Source organism: Polypterus senegalus, chromosome 18, assembly GCF_016835505.1.
Source record: "Polypterus senegalus isolate Bchr_013 chromosome 18, ASM1683550v1, whole genome shotgun sequence".
Classification (NCBI taxonomy): Eukaryota; Metazoa; Chordata; class Cladistia; order Polypteriformes; family Polypteridae; genus Polypterus; species Polypterus senegalus.
Window position 1 is genome coordinate 9,791,449 of NC_053171.1, and position 27,272 is coordinate 9,818,720.

Sequence of the window (27,272 nt, forward strand, 5' to 3'; positions counted from 1 at the left end):
TTGATATCTGCTCAGCGTTTGGGAAGGGGCGGTGTTACGACGGCTGAGTGACATGAAAACGGGTCGCGACAGCAGTCGGTCAAACCCTGTTGAAGAACAGTTTCGACGGTAATCGAGCTGACTACGGGATGGAGCGCTGCACTGCTGTATGTCGGCTGAAGCGTAAAGTTTCAGTCTGTCTAATTAATTTTCTTGTGGTCGTGAGACCATTGAAGCAACTAGCGTCCACAGCAGGGCATGTAATAACGATCCTTAACAATTCTTGCTGTCACTTTGTCTGTTCTTCCTACCGTAGAGTCGTTACTGTGTTAGTTTTTGTAAAGAATTCGCGCTGGATGGGAAAAAAAACCCAGACGTTCGCTTCGCATCCTATTCGGGGGGCGACGGAAAAAGTGTACCTTACCTCAGGCGGTGTTCTGCAACTTACTGCGCTGCCTGAGCGAGCGACATCCAAGACATTCAACAAATACGGTCATTAGGTCATTCCCATTTTCTTGTATAACTGGAATAGTGGAAATGCGTAATTTGTGAGTTTTGCTTGCTTTATATTTGTCTTATTAAAAAATAATATGGTTTATTTTTTGATTATTGATTTTATTTTGTCCGTTGTTCGGAGAATGCACTGTGTCAAATTAGTATTGCTATTGCAATTGGTGGATGAGTGTGCTTTATTTGGTTATCATGCGCGGCCGCGGACAGGCCATTCACTGTGAGCCCAGCTTCCAGCCACACCTGGATGCACACATGAGTTTTATTAAATTTGGTTTACATGATGGCAATAGTGGGCGTTTAACTAAAAATCTGATTTTGTGCACTTTAAAAAATATCCACAAGAGGGAGACACGGTTCATTAATTCTCACACTTCATTGATAGCACATTTTACTTAAACCTGAGCTGATATAAACCTGCGTATTCTGCTCCTGTGGAGTTATGAGAATTTAGGATGGACATTAGGAGTTCCATATACACCCAACGCCTTGTTTGTTTACTATCTTTAAAAGTGGTGAAAACTATTTTTATTTTTATAGTTTCAAAATTAACTTAACGCAGTAGGTAGCTCCTCGGTTCACAACTCGCGCTGGACAATGAAAACGGCGCACGTGCTATTTAAAGCTATACTTGTAAAAATGTTATTGGTATTCGTCTTCCTAATTTTCGCACATCGTTTAAACTAATTAAGTCATTTTGTACCATTTTGGTAACTTCCGGCATACTGTTAGGATGTTATTCACATGTACAATGTCTTTTAATTGGCTCTTAATTTGGATCACCCGTTTTTACTTAAAAACATCTGGAATCTTTCATCCTATAAAACGAGCAATGAAAAATGATGCGAGAGTGTGACGGCGGACCTAGGAGGAAACCGATGCCTTAAATGTCTCTTCATGTTGTAACGTGATTTATTTAAAACGGCAGACGCTATTCAGCTTGTATGTAAAGCATGAAAGTGATGAGGCGGACCATTGAGGAAACCACTCACCATAGGGGTGCGCTCTAAGTAGCGTTTTAGAAGGGGCATAGTCAAGACGGATAAATAACACGAGAAGGAGCTGAGCAGTAGCCTCTCGAACTCAGTTGAAGAACAGCTGTGATGATTAACAAACGGACTACGGATTGTACTGCTGGACAGCGCTTGAGCCTTAAACATTCACTAATCCCGATGACTTCTCCTGTGGCTTTACAGTCGGAGCAATGAAGCGCCACAGAAAAGCATATAGTAGCGGTCCTTAACAGTGACCTTTGTCTCTGAGTATTTTGCAACCATGGACTCGTTAAATTATTTGCTATTCGAGGGGTGATGGAAAAAAATGCATCTTATCTCAGGCAGCAGATAGATAGATAGATAGATACTTTATTAATCCCAAGGATTAATAACTAATCCTAACCTTAACCCTAACCCTGATGAGATCAAAGTGTAACTGTTTTTATGCGTTTTGGAAGAAAAATCATTTTTGTTTTTGATTAGCAAGCATGGAGGCACCATAGAAATTCTTTTTCCTCTCTCTGATTGGCTGTTGTTTGATTTGTAGTTTCTTTTATCTCCGGGCCTTTGAGCCTTCCTCATTTTTTCACAGTGAATGTTTGTCTGACTTTTCCTCATCATTTCAATTTACAAATATCTCACTTTTTACTCTGGAGACCTGACTAAGAATGTCATTCCTTTTGATTTTTTGTTTTGGTTATTATGTTTCTAAAATAATAATCAGAGTACAAGTGTTACATCTCTCTGATAGTGGAATAAAAAATCAATCAGTGAGCATCATTAAAAATAAAAAATAAAAATACCCAGATTTTAAGATTTTTTTTAAAAAATCTGCTTGTATTTAACACTTCCTTTACGTTTTCAGATTATCTGACTGTCTGATTGGAATCAGCTTTTGCTTAAAAGACACAAGAACAAGGAACTGCTTTGAGATCTCAAGAAATGGACTTCCTTATTTCTATCAATAAAGCAGTCCTTTCTTCCAATTTAGCAAGAATAGTTTTGATGAGAATAAGCTGCAGTATAAACAGAAAGCTGAACATATTTTTGCCTTTGAAATCTAAAACTTCATGCTAAAATCATCACACATCTTTTGGGGTCTCTCCATCTTTTTTAATCTTGTCATTTCTAAAATGTCAATTCTATAATTTGATGCATATTACTATAATACTATCATTTGTCTCCTTATCTTCTTCCTTTCTAAATTATTGTCTCCCTATTCTGTCCTTAAGGATACTTTTCAAAAACTGAATAACTGAATTATACTATAAGATGAAGCATTGTGATCGGACAAAATAAAATATTTGATAAGGGAAATGAGCCTGTAAAAGAAAGCTATGTTTTTCCTGTATGAAATTAACTTTGTGTAAACACAAAGAACACTGGCTTCTCTGAACTGAACACGATTTTGAACCAAACACAGTCCTGATCTACAATTAGTTAGGTGTGCTCTTTTTAACAGTTCTTTGTTACACAGTTTGTGATGGTCCTTACAGTATATTGTGAAAGATATCAAAAGAAAAAAAATGAATCAATTGGCTTATTCATAGATTATCATCATTAAGAAAAAGTCAATCAGCCGAACAAATCATGTGTGAAGACAAGCATATAACATCTTCTACAAATGCAGTGTGGGCTACAAATGTGACCTGAATGTCAAATGTGACCTATCATTAAAACTGTGGCCATTTGGATAGCATAATCATATAGCTGCCAATAAAATTCTAGTAGAATCCTAAATTTACAAACCCCTGAAAGGAACAGCAGCCACGCTGTATTGTAACTCATTACAGTGTTTGACATAAATTATAATAATGATTCTCAAATCTTTCTTTAAATTTAATCTAGTTGAAATAATGAAAAAAATGGACCACAGGGTAACTGCCTGCTTACACTACCTGTGCAATAAGCAAGTGAGGGTGTGAATAACCATTTACATTTATTTACATTTACATGTATTTGTTTGCCAGACACTTTTTTCCAACTGAGACTCACAAAGGAGGTAAATATAATCCAGTAACATCAAGTTAGGGCCTGTTTGTTCAGTATGTGTTGTAGGACAGGTAACAAAAGTTGATTGCCTCAAGTAAAAGATGTCAAAACTAGTCAATTTACATACATAGATAAACAACCGATAAAGCAATTAAACTTAATGTAACAACAAGCGACCAACAATATGAAAGGTCACAGAGTAATTTTTTTCCAATCAATTAGACAGATTTAGAACAGATGTTTTTCTTCCTATACACATTGAGGAAGTCAGCAGTTCGGATGGAGGTGGGCAGCTTGTTCCACCAACTAGGAAGCAGTAATCCCTCCTCGATCGCGGGGGCTGCGTTCCAGAACCCCCCACGATAGATGAAAATCCGCGAAGTAGAAACCATATGTTTGTATGGTTATTTTTATATATTTTAAGCCCTTATAAACTCTCCCACACTGTTAACATTATTAGAGCCCTCTAGACATGAAATAACACCCTTTAGTCAAAAGTTTAAACTGTGCTCCATGACAAGACAGAGATGACAGTTCTTTCTCACAATTAAAAGAATGCAAACATATCTTCCTCTTCAAAGAATGCGTGTCAGGAGCAGAGAATGTCAGAGAGAGAGAGAGAGATAAAAGCAAACAATCAAAAAATCAATATGTGCTTTTGGGCTTTTAAGTATGCCGAAGCACCGCGATAAAGCGGCATTTTGTAGAGGAGCATCCGTATCCTCTAGGCAAACAGCCTCTGTGCAAACAGCCCTCTGCTCACACCCCCTCCGTCAGGCAGAGAGAGAGAGAGACAGAAAAAAGCAAACAATCAAGCACCGCGCGGGAAGCACATCGTATATCATTGAGGAGTTTTATTTAATATGTAATACATGCTCTGATTGGGTAGGTTCTAAGCCATCCGCCAATAGCGTCCCTTGTATGAAATCAACTGGGCAAACAAAATGAGGAAGCATGTACCATAAATTAAAAGACCCATTGTCCACAGAAATCCACGAACCAGCGAAAAATCTGTGATATATATTTAGATATGGTTACATTTAAAATCTGCGATGGAGTGAATCCACGAAAGTCGAAGCGTGATATAGTGAGGGATCACTGTACACATGAAAAGAGTCTGGATTGAAATATGATACCACGCAGAGGCGGCATCACCAGATGCTGTTCCCTGGCAGACCTGGTCACAAGATGGTAGTAGAAGGGGCATATAATGAACCAGTCCAGCACTGTACACTAATTTGCTTTGCTTGGCCAACTTAACACAACCACAAAAACACATTTGAGATGTGTGAGGAAACAGGAGTCTACAACTAAACCTTGTCAGTAATTCCAGTTGAAGTTTTCAGCAGCTTGGAGGCAACAATACTAAGCAACTGAACCATAATAAAAAAACATTCAAATAAATTTTAAAACATTGAAAATAACTATATTAGAAAGAAGTATAGTGTAACAAATTCAAAGCAATTTTCTCCCTCACTTGTGGTCATTTCCTGAAAGCTAACAGACTGCAATTGTTGACTGACGTCAAGCCTTTTGCACCAAGTGTTTGTTCATTTCTGTTTGAAGACAAGTGCAAGATGCAGACTTCTGAACTTTGCCTCTTGCTTTGTAAGTATGGGTCTAAATTTTAAATGTTTTAATTAAAAGCATGTTTGAAAGATGTACAGTATATATGTATGAGATATGGGTCTTTTGTAGTCAATAGTAAAGTGGATTTGGTAAAAATATAAATTTATAATGCCAGAAAATATTTGATCATATATATGGTGGCGGGTATTGGAGAAAATATGTTGAGAGACATGGACTCAAATTTTGGGGTTAAACTGGCTCTACATTAAAGATTTAAAAAATGCAACACAAAGGCTTTACTACAGGTAGTGATGTTCTAGAAAGCACCACCTATGCCATGAAAAATAATGTGAACGTCGACATGCAGAGAAAATTTACTGTGAACATATGCAATAATGTAGACAATGAGGATGACACATAGTTTAGGAGAATAGAACAGTTCTGATATAAAAAAAAACAGTAAAGAAACAGCATGAAGTCAATTAATTGGTAAAGTGGCTCAGTGGTTATTGCTGCTATCCCAGAGCTCCAAAGACCATGTTTTTACATCTGGCCACTTTCTGACATGTGTGGAGTTAGGATGAAAAAATTATGCTAATATAATTAATTATTTTTTTGTTTGTTTAGGTCTGCCTGCAGTGATTGTCTCAGTCTCATCCAAAGGTGCGGGAGATAAAGGTAACAGAGTGACGTTTCCATTGTCACACTCATCTCTCTTCTGCTACTCTGTGATTGTCCTGTAGTGTTTCTGTTAACCAGTGTGGATTTGTTTTCTCCATACAGTTTATCAGTCCTCAGAACACCATTATGTGTTCTGTCTTCATGCACTGTTCTTATTTACTGTTCTTCAACAGTTGTAGGTACATTGTTCAATGCACTTGAATTTTTCTTAATTGTGACACAGATATGCACTTTATGTAATTTTTGTAACACAGTAGTTACAAACTTGTTTTGTTTTTCAATACCATTTATTGATTTTGCAGCTCATACTATCATTACAGTCTCCACCTCCTTATACTCTTGTAATAGGCTTAGTAGGTTAGGAAACTATGTGGATGGATTTTTTAGTTATTTGTTCCAATTGATGCAAACCACCAATCAAAAAATCAAATATTTATTATTCTTCATCAGTAAAATGATGTGAACATAATGCATTTGTCTATACTGTAATACATATTAATTCATGAATTTTATGTCTGTAGTACTAGGGTGTTTGATTACATCTTGCCTGAAATAAGGGCCTGAGTTACCTCGAAAGATTGCATATTGTAATCTTTTTAGTTAGCCAATAAAAGGTGTCATTTTGCTTGACTTTTCAGGAATTTTAAGTGAAATTCTATGTTTGCTAATCTTGCATTAAGTGTTGCATGGCATTCTTATCCACCCCAATGCTTCTTGTAATAGAAATTCACCCAAGTTACCCCACAGCTCTAATTTGCAAGATGATGTTCAAAACAAAATTCAACACAAAGCATTGGAGAATTCTGAAATAAACAGAAAGAAGTATGACTTAGTATACAGTTTAAATTCCTTACCATTATAAATTGGTGAGAGCTTATTTTGGGACTCATAAAACAAAAATTGACTTTAAATCCTTCATTGTACTAATTTGTTGCATGTATGTAATTTTAAATTAATTTATTTTCATATATATGTAGGTGAGAAGAACTTATTTATTGACTTTAGCCATTTGAATCATTAATTACAGGTTTTGCCTTTGATAATTCACTAAGACTCATCCTCAATCTTCCTAATATTCCCTGTAGTTGCTGTTTCCGGGCTGTTAGACTTATGTCAATGTCATTGAAGCACATTTGTTTTTTGAAACAAAGTTAGACAATTTATTGATAAACACAAATATATAAAAATATAGTAACCACTTATATATCAATATAAAGGACGGGACACAAGACAGACATGAAAGATTAACAAACACATAAGGCAGAAGAGTCTAACAGTTCTTACTTCATTTAAAGGTTTTTTAGATTTTTCGGTGTTAAAAGCTTTCTAGATTAGTGTTTCACAATTGGAACTGATCTTGTTTTACTGCGCAGTCTTGTGCGAATGAGGGCTGATTCAAGGCTTTTTGTCTCTAAAGTTTTCAATGCTTGCAAAACCTAGATGTTTAAATTACACAGCTATGATCTTGTTACACAGTAAGTATCACACATAAGAAAGGTGGTCTTTATCTGGCATTTTTCTCACTTTTGAGCATTCTGTTTTATCTTGCCACAAATAAAGGCTTCTGATATCAAGTCTTTAAGGATGATATAAGACGGTGTGTGGAGTTTCCTGTCATGGCTGCAGGCTTGAGTAGAGAACTCTTTGTCAAGTGCAGAGTTCTTTTTGTCTTTTGCCATGTAGTCCTTTGTACTTGGTATGGTGTTGCTCTCCTCAACTTGCCATTAGGCTCATTGTTGTGTCCTCCAAGCTTCTCTCTTTTCTCAGAAACAGTCGAGTTTGAGCTTTGGGGCACCCATCTATAAAAGAGGAGCAGTACTCTCATGCTAATGCATATGTAAATTGGTCTCAGCTTCTAATGAGGAGCCTGGCTCAGTTTACAAATGCCTCTGTATTACAACTTTCGTGTATATTTTCCAGCAAGAAACAAGTAATAAAACGTGCTCTGCATCTTTGTCTTTCACACAAATGCTGAACACGTTTCCGAAAAGTGTACTGTAATTCAGTAAAACTGGAACTGTCATATGTTGCAAATACATTTATCATGAGACAAATAATATTTTGATACTAATCTTATAGCACAATGTGAATGGCTGCAATCTTTTTGTATAATTTTATATATTTGTATACAAAGCTTTTTTTCCTGTACAGAGTTCAAATTCAGAAACATTGCTATCTTTCCTTCTCTCACAGTGTGTTATTTTACTTCTTGCAAATGTATGATGTTGTGTGCTTATTCTGTGCGTGTTTCTTGCTCCAAAAATATCTACCTGTTTAATAATCCAGAACTATATCTCTGCTTCGCTTCCTTGATGAGCCTGGGTGGGTTTGTTGCCTGATCGTAGGTGTGAATCTAACACTCCAGTACATATTCAGCAGACAGACACCATTGTCAGCTTTTCTCAAAACATAATATTGACAAGAAAAGGGTTTTAGCATGTTTTATGTCTTTTTAAGTAGATTATCTAAAATATACTTTGGTGTGGTCAAGTACTCAAGACATTGAAGAACAAACTTCAATTATCAAAAAGCTTTGCCACAACAAAACTAATAGATATTTTCACAAAATTCCTGAAAATGTTTATAATTTTTGTACTTTTGCAGCAGTTAAGAAGCTGAATATAATCCTGGCCCACTTACTGTCTCAATGTTATTGTAGTTGAGTTTGTGTTGAAAATAAAAATATTTAACATGTTGGAATTATTATTTGAAAAGTTGATGAAATTTACACAAATGTCAGAGAATGGCTGAATCACCAAATTTCCTTATTTTAGTCTGAGACTGTTGTCATTATGTGTGCCCTTTAAGTCTGCCATCTTTTTTTCACAGGTGGTTGAGGTTTAATGTATTGAGGGCTGTTTGTCTGTTACCTGGGTCTAGAAATTTCCTTAAATATGGTGACTGCATTATTTTAATAATTGCTTATGTTGACCCATTCAGTCTCTAATCAGAATTCTGTCTTCCCCTCTGATTAAAACTCGTGTCATTTTATACACATCTGGATCTGATACCTACCTGCTCTGACATTAATTTCTGGTTGTTCCCATCTTCAATTATAATCTAAAAATGTATGTCATTTTCTCAATAACCTCAGTTTTCATTCCTAATATAAATAAAATATGAATTTCTGTATTACTGAAGTACTTGTAACTTGAAAAAATAATTTAATTGACCCCGCTGTTCATTAATTTGCCATGTTGAAAAGTTTGGCAAATGAAGTTAGAATGGAAAAACTCCAAAAGCGCAAACCAAATAATTCTCAAAAGCCCAAAACACTAACCAAAAATCAATTTTAGAAACTTAACTTCTGACAAAAGCCTTTTTATCTAAAGAGAAACCTAACTAGAACTGCAAAATCTATTTACTGTAAGATTCATCTACAAACTTGGACAGCTGGTAATAACAACTGCCACTATCTTAAATACTTGCAACCTGATGACGCTATAATTTCTCGGTGACATGCGACAAAATGGGAGCCAATATTAACAACAAACAACTCAGAAAAGGCACAAAATGGTGGCATACAAAAATGATAGTGAGACCCTGTGAAATGTAAAATGGTTGATTATGTTTTTTTGGTCACAACAGACACCCTGCTCTCTTTGATGAGATGGATCAGTGATTAATTATTAGATGACAGACCTGTGGTGGACATCACAAAGACAGTAATGAATGGTGCTAACAGTTGGGCAAGTTAGGAGTTTCTGCTGTAACGCTTATTTTTCTCTCAGTGCACACCATCTGTGGGACACAGTAACCAAATTCACTGCACGCTGTTTGAGAACAGTCAAAATGACACTGTTGTATTATTTAAGCAAGTGCCGCTATTTAGTCAGGTATGAAGTATTGAGCCATAAAATTACTTTTATTTTCAATAGTACTTTTCAGCTGTTAGAATTTCTTTTCCAGTTATTTTTCAGCTTATATCACAGTAAATTTAATGCAATTTTAAGGAAAATACACAGCAAGAATAGTTGTGTTAGTGAAGAGACAGAATGTATTTAGACAGAGGAAATTATGCTTGAATTATTAACATAAAAAATATATATACATCCATTATGGAATTATCTTAATTTAGTCTGGCATTGTCTAATGCAGTGTATTACTTTCTGCTTGTAATAAATTTCTATAATATTTCACAGCATGTTTGTACAAAATACAACTGACACACATCCCGCTTATGTCTTTGATTTTCTTTAAATGATTTTTTTAAGCTCACTCGATTCACTGAAAAGAAAGAATCATAAAGCTTAAAACAATTACTGAATTTATTTAAATTCTCTTTTTAGTAAGTCGATCAGTTAGAATTTTTTGTCACTTATCTATTTATGCAGCTCTAGTTCTCTGGATGCCATTCATTTTTTATTGTAATCCTGTTTGTTTAGCAGGTTCAGAGTATCTGCTTTAGCATCTCTGTGAAGTTCAGTTAAAAATTTGAAGATTCTCTTATAAACCACACAGAAAAATAAAATTTTACATCGTCTTTACTATGCTAATGTGGTGCAATTCCTATTTTGAAAATTAACTCCATTTTGGACAGAGAAGTGACAGAGCTGGAGTCACGGAACAGTAGGATGACTACAATATTCATAGTGGTGATGGACACAAGAGCATCTCAGAATGTGGTGCTCACGGCTGAATAAATCAACACAGGTGAATGTTCAGTTAGGACTGAGATTTTCCAATAAGAATGTGTTCACTAAGCTACTGGTCACTCTGAGCTGTCTTCTATAAAACTTATAGGAATTGCAGATACTCAGGAAGTCATATGAAAGCATGACAACTGATGCCCATGTAGAATTGATACTGGGCCAACATTTTTTTGGTTATGTTGGGGTACACAAGATGCTCTCCCATGTCACACTGGGACTGTGTCTTTCAGTAAATGTCACATCACCTCTTTGAGCTAAATAAAATCCACACTGTAGGATCAGAAGCAGAGCCATCTTGTTTGAAACCCTGATCCAAGTGCAGTCATTTTGAACCCAGGCTATACACTCAAAAGGCTGCTCACATTCTGTTGTTTGAAGTTTTATAGAGTAATGCTTTCATCTTGTCATCTTGTCATTTCCAGAGAGAACAGCCAAACTTGTGAAGCCAGATGGACTGATATTTGAAGGAGACCTGGTGAGTCTCCATTGTAAGGTTGATGGAGATCCTGCTGGGTGGATATATCAGCTGTACAAGAGTACAGACACATACCTTTATGAAGCACGCACAGATTCCACCTTCACCATCAGCCCTGTGACTCTTTCACACAATGGGGAGTACAGATGTCGAGCTGTAAAAGGAGAACTTTACTCGAAAATGAGTGAGACTGTTCAGTTAGCAGTATCAGGTAAGAGACTTTTTTAAGGTAACACATTTTTTAATTCTTATTTTCTTCTTTTTAAGAAACAAAATCACCTAAAACAGATCTACTATATTACCTGGCAAAACATTCTCTGTATTTGTGAATCTCTCTTGAAGAAATGTTTTATACTGTAATTTTGTAAAATTTACTTTAACCAATTTTCAGCTCATGTTTTTCCTGAAAAACATATCTTAAAGTAACAGTTAACATCCACCATACCACTTCATTTTATACTTTTAAGCACGGCAGTCTTGTCACCTTTTAATCTTTGAAAACATAAACCAAAAGTGTTTGAACACCACCAGTTTTTCCTCATATTCCATTTTAAAATAATCCTAGCAGCACTTCTCTGGACTTTCCTTAGTACCGACCAAACTACATTCAAAATTCAAATTGTATGTGTTGTACAGCATAAGAATAACCATCTTGACTTGTACTTAACATTTTGAAGTTTCTAACCCATCCTCCTGTTATTGTTTCAGTCACTTCTGAACTTTTTCATATCCTGTTTTTATATTCATACTAGCAGAATACCCGCGCTTCGCAGCGGAGAAGTAGTGTGTTAAAGAAGTTATGAAAAAGAAAAGGAAACATTTTAAAAATAACGTAAGATGATTGTTAATGTAATTGTTTTGTCATTGATATGAGTGTTATTGTCATATCTATCTATATATCTATATATATATATATATATATATATATATATATATATATATATATATATATATATATATATATATATATATATATATATAGTAAAATATCCAAGGCAGCGGAGAAGAAAAAAGAAAAGGAAACATTTTAATAATAACGTAACATGATTGACAATGTAATTGTTTTGTCATTGTCATGAGTGTTGCTGACATATATATATATATATATATATATATTGTGAACGCCACCCGGGCACAGACAGGCGGACATCTTGTTTTAAAACACCACCACACGCTTATTATACAAAATATTTACAATAATGGGTCACTAAGACCCCAGCCAATGGTCACTCAGACCTCAGTCACGTGCACAAACCCCAAAACAGTCACAGTCCTGGCCACAATGCCTTGTCTTCGGGCCGCCTCCACAACTCCTCTTGCCTCGTCCTTCTTCCACCCGACTCTAGCCCGAATGAATGGAGACGGCCCTTTATGGAGGACCCGGATGAGCCCCAGGTGTTCCCGCAATCTTCTGGCCACGCCCAAGTGTGGCGGAAGTGCCGGCTGTCCTCCCGCTGCTCTCCGGCCCGTCATAAATCTTCCCCAGCACTTCCTGGTGTGGCGGGAGTGCTGGGGAAACAAGTCCCAAGGCATTGGGCGCTCCTGGCGGTGACCACGGGCCCCTACAGGGAAGGGCTTCCATGCCCTTGACCCGTGGCCCCAAAGCAACCCGGAAGGCAAACCCCACGGGTCCAGGCAGGGCTCTGACCCTCTTCCGTCCCTCCTGGCGCCCCGGCCGGGTCATAGCCCCTGGCATCCCTGACAGTGCCCCACAGCCAGCGAAGACCACTCGTGGGTAAGAGCGACCCGTCCCGCGAGGGCAGCAGAGCCCCGAAACGGGTCCCACTCGAGGATAGCCGGGTCCGCCCGCACTCCTAGCAGGGACAGGGCGGAGACACAATCCGAGCACCAACCCATGGTGCATCCCTGCGCCTCGCACAGGTTGTGCTCCCCTTTACCGCACCCCGGGCCTCCTCGGTAGGCACCCTCCGGGACCTCCACGCCTTTGTTCCGAGCCACTGGTTCCCCGCTGGCTCCTCCAGCTGTGAGCGCACCTGCGCACCGCAGAGATCATTCTGCAGACGGCCCGACATCAGAGGGCTGTTCCGCCACGGGGGTTCCTTCAACTCGCCCGGGTCCGCCCCTACAAAAGAGAATACAGGGCAGAACCGCTGCCAAAGCACCCAGCTCGTGCCACGCACGGGCAGCGCCCTCCAACCGCACCCCGCACTTGCCTGTTCGGCACCCTCTCCGCGCTTCCGTGTCCCTCTCGATAGTGGAACTGTCGGCACCGCCTGCTCTCTCACCGCCGCCTCAGGGATTCCCTCTGCTCCCTCAGAGGGCGGCCAGCCGCACGCTGCACCCAGCAACGCTGCCTCACTGTATTGGAGGAGGCGGCACCCAGCCGCTTAATCCTCCCTTCACTTTCGGACGCCTTGACGATATGCGACCCGTATAACCAACACGAGCCCCTTTCCGCTCTGCCTCAGAACATATCGGAGGAATCGGCACCCAGCCTCTTATTCCTCCGTTCACTCTGGGACACCATGACGCTTTGAGACTCCTTATGGAAATGAAGGCGCCTCTTTCCCGCCTGCGCCCCTATAGTGCGGCGCGAAGACCGCAGCCACTCGGGCGAGGGCGCTAGGACCCGGGCACTTAGCAGCCCGGTTCATTCAGCGCCCTCACGGACTCCCCTCGCCAGCGCATACAGCCCGCGGCGCCGCATCTCCTGTCGGAGGGCTGCTTACTCGAACTGATCGCTGTCATCATAGCCTTTTCAGCAGACCCTCCCGATGCTTTACGGAGTCGGCTGTACTCACCGCCTCCGCTGTACCCTCCAGCTGGAGATTCCAGCGCCGCCGCCCCGCTGTTGATTGAAACGTTCTCAGCGCCAAGAGCGCCTTCCTCTCCAGTTCCAGCACCTCAGCCCGGAGGGCACATAGCACCTGCAACACACGCTGCCCGGCGGGCTGAAGGGACACCCCAGCTCCGCAAAGCAGCCGGCAAAGACGGAAGTGAAGCGACGCGAGCCTACCTTTCTGTCAGCCTCCAGCGCCGCCACTTCCTGTGGGCCTTCTCCTCCGCCCAATCGGGTCTCCCCTGCCCGTGATGGACATTCCCTGGTCCCGCCTCTGCAGTCATCGGCGGCCCGCAAGACACACCGCCCAATCGCGGCCTGTCAGGGGAGGGACTTCTGGTCCGCGCCATCTTGCCTCCCCTTCTGCGGTGGCGACGTGCCTGCCGGCAGCCCTGCTGTTGCCAGCGCCTTCGAGCTGCAGCGCTCCTCCTCCACAGCCCTCGCGGCTGCCGCCACGCTGCCGGAGCCCCGCAGACCAGCATGCGCCTGCCACCGACGTGGATCCGGAGGTCCCTGCCTGCAAAGAGAAAACACGCCCGACCCCATGGGCCGGCTGCCGCTAGGCAGGGAACTCACCTTCCCGACTCGCCAAACCGAGGACACCGGCGTGGCCTTTCTTGACGCCATGCGGTCCCGGCGCCTTCAGCAACGGCCTGCTTGTAGGAGACCGCTGCACTCGCTGTAGGCACGCCACCTGCCCGCATCAGGGAAACATGGTCTTCCTGCGGACCCCTGGTGGTCCGTGGGGTTCTTTACCGCTGGGCTGTGTGCACGCAGCACCCGCGGTACGTGGGTGGGGTCCCTGCTGCACCGGGCCGTCCACAACAATATTTTTTAGATCAGGTCTCCGCCTTGAAACAGGCGGAGCATCCTGCCGCTACGCCAGATGTGAACGCCACCCGGGCACAGACAGGCGGACATCTTGTTTTAAAACACCACCACACGCTTATTATACAAAATATTTACAATAATGGGTCACTAAGACCCCAGCCAATGGTCACTCAGACCTCAGTCACGTGCACAAACCCCAAAACAGTCACAGTCCTGGCCACAATGCCTTGTCTTCGGCCGCCCCACAACTCCTCTTGCCTCGCCCTTCTTCCACCCGACTCTAGCCCCGAATGAATGGAGACGGCCCCTTTATGGAGGACCCGGATGAGCCCCAGGTGTTCCCGCAATCTTCTGGCCACGCCCAAGTGTGGCGGAAGTGCCGGCTGTCCTCCCGCTGCTCTCCGGCGCCCATAATCTTCCCCAGCACTTCCTGGTGTGGCGGGAGTGCTGGGGAAACAAGTCCCCAAGGCATTGGGGCGCCTCCTGGCGGTGACCACGGGCCCCTACAGGGAAGGGCTTCCATGCCCTTGACCCGTGGCCCCAAAGCAACCCGGAAGGCAAACCCCACGCGGTCCAGGCAGGGCTCTGACCCTCTTCCGTCCCTCCTGGCCCCGCCGGGTCATAGCCCCTGGCATCCCTGACAATATATATATATATATATATAATATTTGTATATATACACACAGACACATACACACACATATATAAACATATATACACACATCATATATATATATATATATACATATATATTCATATATATACACACACACACATATATATATACATATACATATCTACATATATACTGTATATACACATATATATACAAAAATACATATATATCTACATATATATGTTAGGGGTGGGACTCGATTAAAAAAATTAATCCAATTAATTAGAGGCTGTGTAATAATTAATCTTGATTAATCATATGTAATCACACATGAAAATTTGCCCCAAATCGCAAATGTTTTTTTTAATTTAAAAGGGTTTTAGTGGGCGCAGAATCAAATAATAGACATGGACATGAATATTGTAAACTCAAGCTCTTTTAATTTCTGAAAAAAAAAATGTTTTTAAACTGCATTTGAATTCAAAACAGAAACAAAAATATCATCCCTGGTTAAAATTGGGCAGACTTAAAAATAAACTGGTAGTTTAAGTACTTGAAGTACATTTTCAGAATGGTATTGTCTTTAAATAATAATAACAAAAATTTCAACATAAAGTGCAGTTTTTCTTCTTAAAAAAATAAGTCAGAAACATAAAAGGTAATTTGACCAACTTAATCTTTAAACTCTGAGTAACCTTAGCCAAAATTATTTTGTACATTAGGCTAAAACAGTGTGATCATTGAACATTTTGTAATTAGATGTAATTAGAATTACTAACGGTCACGGAAGTCCAATGATCCCCACTAAGAGCCACAAAGTCCGCTTTCTGTAATGCATCTAATTTTGCTTGCTTTTCAGTGTGCACAAAACCATGCTTTTATCAAGGCTTCGGTCGGGTAGTCTTTTGAAATGAAATTTTCCTCCGATCAGTCGTAGGAACGCGCTTTATTCCGACTCTAACATTTTTGTAGCTGTGATGTGTGCATCAGTGTAATCGTGTACCAGGAAATCATGCATTGACAAAAGTTCCCCTTTGCTTAGAATTGAAAGTGTGATTAAATGCGTTATTTTTTTTAACGCGTTATGGACTACATGCATCGAAGCTTCTCAGCTGTGTTTGTGCTAAGAAAAGGAAACATTTTAAAAATAACGTAACATGATTCTGCGTTAACCGCATATTTTTTCATACATCCCAAACCAAGGAGATGCGAGGGTAAATGAATCGGAAGCGCGCGTACATACTCAGTGCATCCCCTGTCGGGAATCGAACCTCGGAATGTCGGCGCTACCTCTACAATTGCGCCACGGCGCGTGGCTTGTCTATTTGAGAGTATGTAGATCGGGGTATATATATATATATTCGCAGCAGAGAAGTAGTGTGATAAAGAAGATATGAAAAAGAAAAGGGAACATTTTAAAAATAACGTAACATGATTGTCAATATACAGTAATTGTTTTGTGAGTGTTATTGAGTGTTGCTGTCATCAAGGATTTGATTATCATTATTTCTTTCAATCAGGGTCGTATTTGTACGATGTGTTGTGTTCAAGTTACATTCCATGTTTGTCAATCGTTATAAAGATAAGAGGTTTCATTCTTCGATTTGTTTCTTACTGCATCAATAAACAGCTTGTCTTCCTCTTTATCTGAGATGTGACACACTGCATGCACAGGTTTTTTTTTACACTGTCTTCCTTTAGCGGGACATTGACTTTTTCCACCGTGTGCTTTGTTTCCGCAGTAGCTGCACTTATGAATATGCTTGTATGTATCAGACGCTTCATATTTTTTTGATGCCTTCTTAATTGTGTAATTCGGTTTTTGTTCAGCACTCTTTGGAACTGTTGCTTTTTGTCTGTGCACTGCGTCAGTTCACGTGAGCCGCTCGGTGTTCTTGCATCAAAGGTTCCCAGCTGTGCTGGTGCCATGTCGTGCTATGTCCACGGCTGTATGTAATGTTAGCTAAGACCCGGCACTTAAAAGTTTCTGTCGCAGTTTCGCTGAGTTTGTGCCAAACACCACCCTGACTATCTCATCTTCCTCTGCATAAGCATAGTCCTTCACCCGTGAATATTTAGCTTTCAGTGTTTCTATTGGATTGCCGCTGACGGGCGGCCTTATATGGGCAGGCACTAAATTACAAACGCCAGCAGCAGCCTGTCTATGAACTTAATTTAAACTTTAGGTTTACACCGTGCTTTGTTTCCGAAGTAGCAGCACTCATGAATATGGTTGTATATGTCAGTCGCTCGCTTCTTATTTTTTCGCTGCCTTCACAATTATATAATGCATGTTTTCTTCAGCGCTTTTTTGAGCTCTTCCTGGTTTTCTACATACTGCGTTGATAGTCAGTTCACGTGATTACGTGGGAGGTGTGATGATGTCACACGAAACTCCACCCCCCACGGCCATCCAGCTCAACTCCATTACAGTATATGGAGGAAAATAGCTTCAAGTTATGACCATTACGCGTAGAATTCTGCCCAACTTTTGTAAGTAAGCTGTAAAGAATGAGCCTGCCAAATTTCAGCCTTCTACCTACACGGGAAGTTGGAGAATTAGTGATGAGTCAGTGAGTGAGTGAGTCAGTCAGTCAGTCAGTCAGTGAGGGCTTTGCCTTTTATTAGTATAGATTATAATACATTTACTGTATTACACATTTACTGTATATCATATCCATTGTGGTACTTGTGCCTCCTCCAGACCGCGAGGGGGCGTCCGCCCTGGTTATGTTGGGGGCCTTGGGTAAAGGGCTTGGAAGCCCAGCCCTGTAGGGACCCGTGGCCACCGCCAGGCGGCACCCCAGTGCCTGAATATCCCGAGAGCCTCAGCACTTCCGCCACACCAGGAAGTGCTGGCTGAAAGACTTTGGGAGACACCCGGAGAGCTGCCGGGAGGACAGCCAGCACTTCCACCACGCTGGGGCGTGGCCAAGGAAGGAATGCCGGGAACACCTGTGGCTCATCCGGGGAGCTGTATATAAGGGGTCGCCTCCCTCCAGTCATTAGTGGATGTCGGGTGGAAGAGGACAGAGCTGGAGTGAGGACTGGAGGCGGCCAGGAGAGAGAGGCACGAAAGACTGTGTGGCCTGGACATTGGGGAATCGGTGCTGGAGGCACTGGGGCTGTGAGTGCACGTAATTTGTAAATAAGTAGTGTAAATAAAACAGTGTGTGGTGGAACAACGATGTCCGTCTGTCTGTGTCCGGGCCAGCGTCCACACCATATATGAGTCTTCCTCATATCCTTTTTTTTTCAAATTTCCATCCTTGAACTATATAATTATATCACGTTTTACTTCATATCTGTAAATTTCATATTTGTTTACATTAAGCTACTTCTTCAACACATTCACTCAAGTCTGAATTCTAACCGGTAACATCTGTTAGGTTTCTCTTGACAGTCATTGCACCTAGTTTGGAGTCATTTTTAAATTTAACCAATTTATTAGCACCTTTTTAAGCAAAATGATTTACTTAGATTGATAGGTAGAATGCCAAGAGGAGTGTGGGTGGTCTTGTTGCTTCGGAACCCCTGCACATTTTATTTTTTTCTCCAGCCGTCTGAAGTTTTTTTTTTTGTTTTTTCTGTTCTCCCTGGCCATCGGACTTTACTTTTATTCTATGTTAATTAGTGTTCCCTAACTCTATTTTCTTATTTATTTTGTCTTTTTTTCACTTTCTTCATCATGTAAAAAACTTTGAGCTACTTTACCAATCCATCCATTATCCAACCCACTATATTCTAACTACAGGGTCACGGGGGTCTGATGGAGCCAATCCAAGCCAACACAGGGCACAAGGCTGGGAGCAAATCCTGGAAAGGGCACCAGCCCACTGCAGGACACACACACCCCCACACATTAGGGACAATTTAGAATCACTAATGCACCTAACCTGCATGTCTTAGGACTGTGGGAGGAAACCAGAGCACCCGGAGGAAACCCACGCTGACACAGGGAGAACATGTAAACTCCACGCAGGGAGGACCCATGAAGCGAACCCAGGTCTCCTTACTACGAGGCAGCAGCGCTACCACTGCGTCACCGTGCCATCCTTGAGCTACATCATGTGTATGAAAATGTGCTATATAAATAAATGTTGTTGTTATTGTTGTTGTTGTTGATTAGAGGAGTGTTCTCAGCACTGAAACCTGTGAGACCATATTTTATCAGAATCAACTTATTTTTTCTGTTGAAGATGGCCTAAAGATTATAATCCTAATAGGGCTACACAGTGTTTTAAAGAGTTACATCGTCATTTCAAAACATCAAAGGTGTATATTACCATCATTACTTGTGTAGAGAAGCTTGTGGATTACAAATAATGACCTTTTCCGCCCTTGTACTGTAGAAAGCGTCTACAATGGGTGGTGGGAAAGAGGGGTTTGGTGGGGAATTGATGTGCAGGCATTTAGCTCAATGCACAGTTGTTTTGTTGTCTCACAGACTGATGCAACTCAGCACATGGCAATGGTATTCAGTGAGGTTATTTAGATGATTCAAAGGTGATTCATTCCAAGTTAATTTAAAATTGCTACAAATCATGATGCCGTATTAACATGAAACTGTAAAATTATATCTACCTCATCATAAAATAGATTTGAATAAATGTCTACCAATAGAAAAGTAAAAGTTACTAATTACATTTATTCACTCAAACACAGCATCCTCAGTTGTTCTTTTTCTACCATCTTCTGAGCAAAAAATGCGACTCGGCATGTGTTGTTTCATCGTGGCTTCGCTATAGCATATTATGAATTTCCCCTTGGGATTAATAAAGTATCTATCTATCTATCTATCTATCTATCTATCTATCTATCTATCTATCTATCTATCTATCTATCTATCTAGCACATATGTTTCCATTTCTTATTATGCTTTCAAATACATGCTGATGTAGGAAGTGCATAGAGGAGCACAATGGCAATGGCTTTTTAAAAAATGTAAGGTACAGCTTTGATATGCAGTGTAATTTGTTTTTTACAGATTTATTATCTTGTGAACACAGTGCAATTATACTTCTATTTGGCCTCAAGCTGTGCTTAAAGTGGAAGCAAATTACTGGCAGTACTCTGCTTAGTCAGCATCTTGTTCCTCCTCCAGTTTATCATTACTTTTATACAACAGGTCACCGGGCTCCCACTTGGAGGTTAAAGTGTGTGTATATTAGTTTAAGATATCAAAGGTAGGGGACTCCTCTTGAAGCTCCAAGCACCATTAATATCGGCAGACTTCAGGTGCTGCCCACCATGGTGCCACTTTCATTGTCCAGCACCTGAATCTCACTGCATAGGTTATGTAAAATATAACACCACAAGAATAGCATCTAGCTGCCACATAACCCAGCCCAGGATTAGTGGGTTAACTAAAAATGGTAAATGAAAAATATTGTAATATTGAGCATGAAACACTGACCAGGCTGTCTTCCCTCAGCTAGAGGTTACTCTTGATAAACTAGCATAGCACAGGAATTTCATGTGCCTCCTACTGCAAATATGAGTGTCTAACAGCTTTATTTTGAGGTGTGCGAGATAAGGAAAAAAATATGATGACAGTCATTTTGTGCATTGAGAAAATTTATGCCAATGTTTGGAGCCAATTAACAATGTTTATTTACATGGACGATGTGTCCAGCCAATCAGCAATGGACAATATCATAGACCACCTGCAGAGCCCTAGGTACTACAATTTCATCCATCTATCCATCCATTATCCAACCCGCTATATCCTAACTACAGGGTCACGGGGGTCTGCTAGAGCCAATCCCAGCCAACACATGGCGCAAGGCAGGAAACAAACCCGAGGCAGGGCGCCATCTCACCGCAGGGCACACACACACACCAGGGACAATTTAGGATCGCCAATGCACCTAACCTGCATGTCTTTGGACTGTGGGAGGAAACCCACACAGACACGGGGAGAAGATGCAAACTCCATGCAGGGAGGACCCGGGAAATGAACCCGGGTCTCCTAAAATCTTATGAAGAGGCCATTAAATTCTGATTCACTGTAAAACATCACCTAGAAAATGATGAATCATAAATGTATTACTGCATCATTTTGTTCACCCTTTATTTGATTAGTGTTAAGAAGAATCTGTGTCTAAATTTTGCATTACCTGCTTCAATATACAATGCACCAGTATTTTGAAATTCTATCTTCTATAGGTACAGGATTAAAAGAAATATAAAGGAATATGCAGAGAATAACAATGCAGGATTCACCAGGTGCTGAAACAATGAAAAGAGCAATTGTTTGAAATAAAAGTTTCCTCAATTTCTTTAAAACAAAGCCTAATCTAAAATAACCATCTTCTTTAAACATAAAAACTAAAGCAATGACAGGAGGCTTACTGGGTCAAAATCAATTAATTTTTTAAAAACTTTCTTGAATTTTCTTGTATATCGCCTTCTCTTAAATACTTAAAACCAGACAGATGAGGTTTAGCCAAAGAACCACATGAAATTGTTCTCTTGCTGGTAACTCAACAGTGAGGCACTTTAACTTCATTCACTTAACACGTTTGCATAAATGAGAGCTTAGCTAATTGTATGTCACTCATAATTTCTCAGTTTCCATTATGAAGACTCACAGCCAGGCTAAGTGAAGGTCCTCTGAATTAGACATCAAGCAACAGCACTCCTCGGTTGGCAGCGCTGGTGTAGAGACTCTCTTGTTGCAAAGTCCCTAGCTCTCTTTCTTTTCTGGAAATCTTCTTTTTACAATTTGATCATCCTCAGGCTTTCCACCTTGCAGGTTGATGTGTTATGTGGTCCCAAAATTGAGAAACAGATGTAATTTAGTAAACTAGAAGGTGAATGGGTGACTGATGATCTGTGATGTTTACAGTTCTGTCTACTAGTTTTTATATCTCCCTACTTTTGTTTTTCACACCTTGATCACAGGCGGCTATCTGCTATCTTGTGGTAGTCACATTAACTCCCATTTATATTTGATATTTATTAAATCCTCACATGACAGGGGTTAGGTGGGTGGGATTGTCTTAAATGTATGCTTTTTTTAAAGCTATTATCGTGTTTTGGTCTTGTTTAGTTTTGTTAACTTTAGTGGAAATGTGATCACAAACAAAGGTATAGAACCGGGTAGTTTATAGATATTTATAAGTGTTAATATTTCAGCCTTATTATTTTTTTGTAAATACTTTTGTTTGCATATTTTGGATATATGCACAAATTACTTTTTTCTTTTCATGATCTTTATTCTACTTATTCTGCTATTAATGTCCTTAATCATTTGATTGTCTGCTTAAAATTGTACCCTTTTTCACAGCTTTTGGTTACATTAAGGGCTGGGTGTCTGCTTAAAGGAAAAGATGAGATGGGAAATGTAGTATACAAGGTCAAGACAGGGTGGGGGGGTTTTGGAGGCCCCCCTCAATTAATTTTTTTTTGGAGGGGCTGAACCACTGCGACTTTAGTCCTAATCTGATACGATTAAAGACTGTGTACTGGTGGAGGTGCTTAATGACTCCATTGGGCTGTTATAGTTACTTTTAGAGGGACTGTGGAATGCCAAGAACAATTTCTGTTTGTGGATTCTAATGTTCTTCACTTTTGTGTGTCTTTAGTTCTTGTCTTTGGTCTGGTTTGGATTGATTTAAGGATGCAGTCCAATAAATATGCAAGGTGTGGTGTTTATCAGACAACAACAGAACAGGAACCTGCTAAAGGCAGTTGTGCAGGGACCCAAGTGTAAAAAGAGCCCACAGGGAGAAATTAAAAGAGAATCTCAAACAGTTTTGTTTTTACCCAAGATCACCAAACCAAACTATGTCCATTTTTAGGATAACATTTCAAGGGCAAACTTCCTTGACATAAAGTTTAATTTTCATAATTGCTATATGTAGTCATTTCTGTTTCATGGCTCCTGTTTGTCCCATCCTGGTTAGGTTCCTGAGTCATGATTAGTATTCGTGGGAAAAGATGTGACGGTCTCTGTCACCCTAAAAATGGATTAGGTGGAGTTAGTAAATTGTAACAGGAAGAGTTGAGTGTGCATGTGTGAAAAAATGCAGCCATGATGGACTGGCACCTCATTCAGAGTTGGTTTCTTCTTTATGCTGTGTGCTACAGGAGTAAATCTGTGACTCCCATGACCCTGTACCAATTATACTTGGTTTAATAATAAGATAGATGAAGAGAAGAATGAATGAGTGTAGTTGTGTCTAGTGGTAGACTTAAGTCAAAAGCCGCACCCACCACATGACAAACCAACTCAGGATCCCATATTGGAACCCAAGTGAAGCCAAGCAGCGTGTGACAGAGTTGCATCTGATTTGTCTGTTGCTATTGTAGTGTAGTCTGGACACCAATAAACCTTTACTGAGTTCAGCTTTTTGGAAAATGAATAAACCAATGAAAGTACAAATTAGGCATATTGATTAAAAAAACTAAAGAATGACCCGGATGTTCAATGACATAAAGGAAGCAACAGTGTTTGATGCCAGATGTAAACTGCTAAATGTGTGCTGGGCTACAATTTAGATTCTAACTTTAAAACCATCAGTATTTGTATTTCTAAGAACATTCAGGATTGTTTTTATCTGTTTCCTTATTGCTTGAAATTTGCTTCTAGCACATTCACTGTACAGCACTCTGAATTTTGTTCTTTCAACATCAATATGCAAAGCAAGTTTATTTACTATCATCTTCATGGCATCATACACTTCCTAATAGACCAGCGTTTGATTTACTTTACGTAGTAAGCAAGAACATATTTATGTATTTATTTTCTGTTCTTCATTTCTCCAATCTACAGCTGCAGTGAATCAAATACTTTGTAAACACATAAAGTACAAGAGAGAAAAATCAGCCATGGAAGGGTAGCCAGTCCATTACAGAAAGACAGTAACTGACTGACAGATGAAGGAAGACCACGCAAACACAAGAGAAACATGGAAACGTCACACACAGAATACACATCAGCTAGGAACTGAACAGTTCTCTTAACCAAACATATCAATTTAACTCGTAATATTTGAAAATAAAATTGATATTGTTTTATTTCTGAACAGAATGCTGATGTGCTGAACGAAGGATTTTTATATGCTCACAAGTGTGCATTTCATTAAATGTAAGGAAGCCAATAATTGTCAGTAATAATTTATTGCATTTTCAACACTTTTAATATAGCTTGTGTTTTTAGTGGCATTGAGCTTAGACATGTATAGCACGTCATTTGTTTAATACCACAATATAATTGTCCAAAACTCAGTTTTTATAGTTAAATATGCAGAACTTCTTAGTTACAGTTTCAGTGTTTTGTTTTTCTGCCCTTTTTCCTCAACAGAGCTCTTTAGTAAGCCCACCCTAACAGTCCTGCCCGGTAATACAGTGTGGGAAGGGGACACCGTGACTGTGAGGTGTCAGTCAACAAGTGGAGTGCAAAGTCCTCAACTGACTTACAGATTCTACAGTGGAGAGACATCTGTGAGTCACCAAACTCGGAATGATTTCACAATACAGACAGCTCGACAGAGCCATACTGGGAGTTACTGGTGTGAGGTGGAGGCAGAAGGGAAGAGGATTGACAAGAAAAAAAGTGACATCACGCAGGTAACTGTGAATGGTAAGTGCATAAGTCTCCTCCACAGATTCACGTCTCATGATTGATGACATTAACTTTTCTTTAATGGTGCCTCATACATAATTATGATTTAACTTTTCACAATGCTTTCTCTTCAATATTCGTATGACATATCCTGTTGTTTCTCTAAAGAGTCTCTGTGATGTCAACAAGAAGCTCTGAAATGTTTACTATAACCAATAATAAGACTTTATTAATGGTCTGTCTTGTAAAAGATATAGTTGAAAGCAGGCATTCACTAGCTTTATCAATTATTAGGGCCATTGCATTCTGTATGATTATGAAAAGATGGGTGGTGAGGGTCGCCCCTGTGTTTTTCGTGCAGTCAAAGAGCATGAGGGGTGTTTTGCCCAGCTGAATAGCAGGTGGGGGGATTACTTGCGGGGATTTCCATGCATATCAGAAAAAAGTGCGGGAGGTTGGGAGGGACTGGGCTTTCGAAGATTAGGGGTCAGGGGCTGGATGCTTCAGATCATAGAATGGGGTAGGGGTTTTCTCAAAGATTAGGGGCTGTAATCCTGAGCTTAAAGGTTAAAACCTCAGAAGCACCACTAAGAAAACGACACCACTGGTTGAAAGGCCAAATGTTCAGTCCTGATTCTCATAAGCGTTGTGACTGAAAAACAGACTACAACTACCCAATGCTCAGTAACAGTCATATATTATAATCATAATTTAAAGAATCTCTCTACTGTGCCCTAGGTCTTCTGTTTGTGGGCCATATACGGATGCGCAAGAGATATCCTAGCTATTGGCCTAAACTACTTTACCATTCTCATCTTGATTCAAAAATGCTGCAGAATCCTAATGTATTGCAATAGTTATCACCCTATAATTGCAATGGAGCCAAAGAACACCACAGCCTTATTTTATATAACTTTACACACAATGACATTCTTTTAATCACTACCCAGAATCTGTGGCTGTGGATGGAAAACTAGACTGACCAATGAATCAATACAGACAGATATCGACAGACAGATACAGAAACCGACAGACAGAGGCCTAGTTAGTGATATTATGGCTACTGTAGCAGTCAGTTGGTGAGTTTCATGATCACTCCACTGTTAAGGCATGCAAATCATACAACATCAACAATATTTATTTATATAGCACATTATCACACAAAAGGTGTCAAAGTGCTTACAAGATGAAAAAAGAAATGTTTTTATGAAATACAAAAATAACATTAGGCAATACTAAGTAACAAAGAATAAAGTTTGTTCAGATTGTCAAGAGGACAGAAAAAACAAAAAAAAAAAAAACTCCAGAAAGACTGGGGGTAAAAAAAAAAACAAAATCTGCAGGGGTTCCAAGGCCAAGAGACCACTAGGCCCCTACTGGCCATTCCACCTAACATAATTTATCAAAATCATTCCACTTGATTTTCAGGGTTCACGTGAAAGAATTTGATGAAGATGGTCATGTGGACATCTGGCCTTCAATCCATCAATGTAGGGACTGCATGGTGCCTTGATCAGGGGGTGGTGGCGCACATCACCACCACAGAACATCTGGAAGAAGAACAGCAGAGACTAGTAGGGATTAGAACAGATTGCAAAGCCTTGATGAAAATAATAATTCAATGCATATATAGTTTAACAGGGATACACTAAAATGTAGCTATGAGAAAGCCATGTTAATTTAATGGATTTTTAGCATTTTTTTAAAATGTTCCTCCATTATAGGCTGATAAATTTCTGTTGGTAAACTATTCCAGATTTTAGGTATATAACAGTAGAAAGTCACTTCACCACTTCATCTACATTTAGCTTTGGACTTATCAGCAGACTCTCATTCAAAGATCTAAGGTTACGATTTGAAGAGTAAGGTGACAGGCATTTCAAAATATAGGACAGAGCGAGATAATTTAAGGCTTTGTAAACCATTAGCAGTATTTTAGTCAATTTTGAATGGCACGGGAAACCAATGTAATGATAGGAAAACTTGAGAGATGTGCTCAGAGATCATAGGTGATCCCCAAATTTACAAAATATATGTTGACTCTCATGTCCCCATAAATATCTGTGCAAGGACAAACATCCAGCCTACTGTTCTACATGTTCTACAGACAGGACAGAACTTGCATCTCTTTCTCCAGCTATCAAAAATAGTCTCCAATCCATTATACCAGTATAGACCTTCCAGAGTTATTGAAGAGTTTGATCCCTTGGTTATTGACCAATACTGCTTGTCTTCTATTTCTGTCTCCATGTCTCTATCCAGAAGGCACCCAAAGCATTTGAGCTCAGTAAGGTGACAATACTGTCTTATGCTGTTAATGGCTACATATAAAACAAGTATTGATTGATTAATAAACACATACATGGGTTCAATTCCCATCACTGTTAGTTTCTCAGTATAAATGTTGTCTCTTGCTCCACATGCGTTTTGTACATGGATCAAATTTTTTTCTGACATTCCACAGACAGAATTGTAAGTGAATGGTGATTGTTAATTGGCTTTGTATAAATTTACCTTGGTTTTAACTTTCATCTTGTCCAGACTTTGTTCCACCTATTGCTCTCAGGGCAGGTTCTGTCATCTCAACACTACTTTGGATTA

The 27,272-nt window shown here is 40.0% G+C and overlaps 1 protein-coding gene across 1 annotated transcript in view; it reads left to right on the plus strand.

The window, feature by feature from the left end:
• The first annotated feature begins 5,041 nt into the window (after window positions 1-5,041).
• Window positions 5,042-27,272, plus strand: part of LOC120519065 — a 125,056-nt gene continuing 102,825 nt past the window's right edge. Inside the window, exons 1-4 of the mRNA XM_039742152.1 lie at window positions 5,042-5,084; window positions 5,673-5,723; window positions 10,801-11,064; window positions 24,411-24,689. Coding sequence (XP_039598086.1) covers window positions 5,054-5,084; window positions 5,673-5,723; window positions 10,801-11,064; window positions 24,411-24,689 — 625 coding nt within the window. The 5' untranslated portion in view covers window positions 5,042-5,053. The remainder of the gene's footprint in view (window positions 5,085-5,672; window positions 5,724-10,800; window positions 11,065-24,410; window positions 24,690-27,272) is intronic.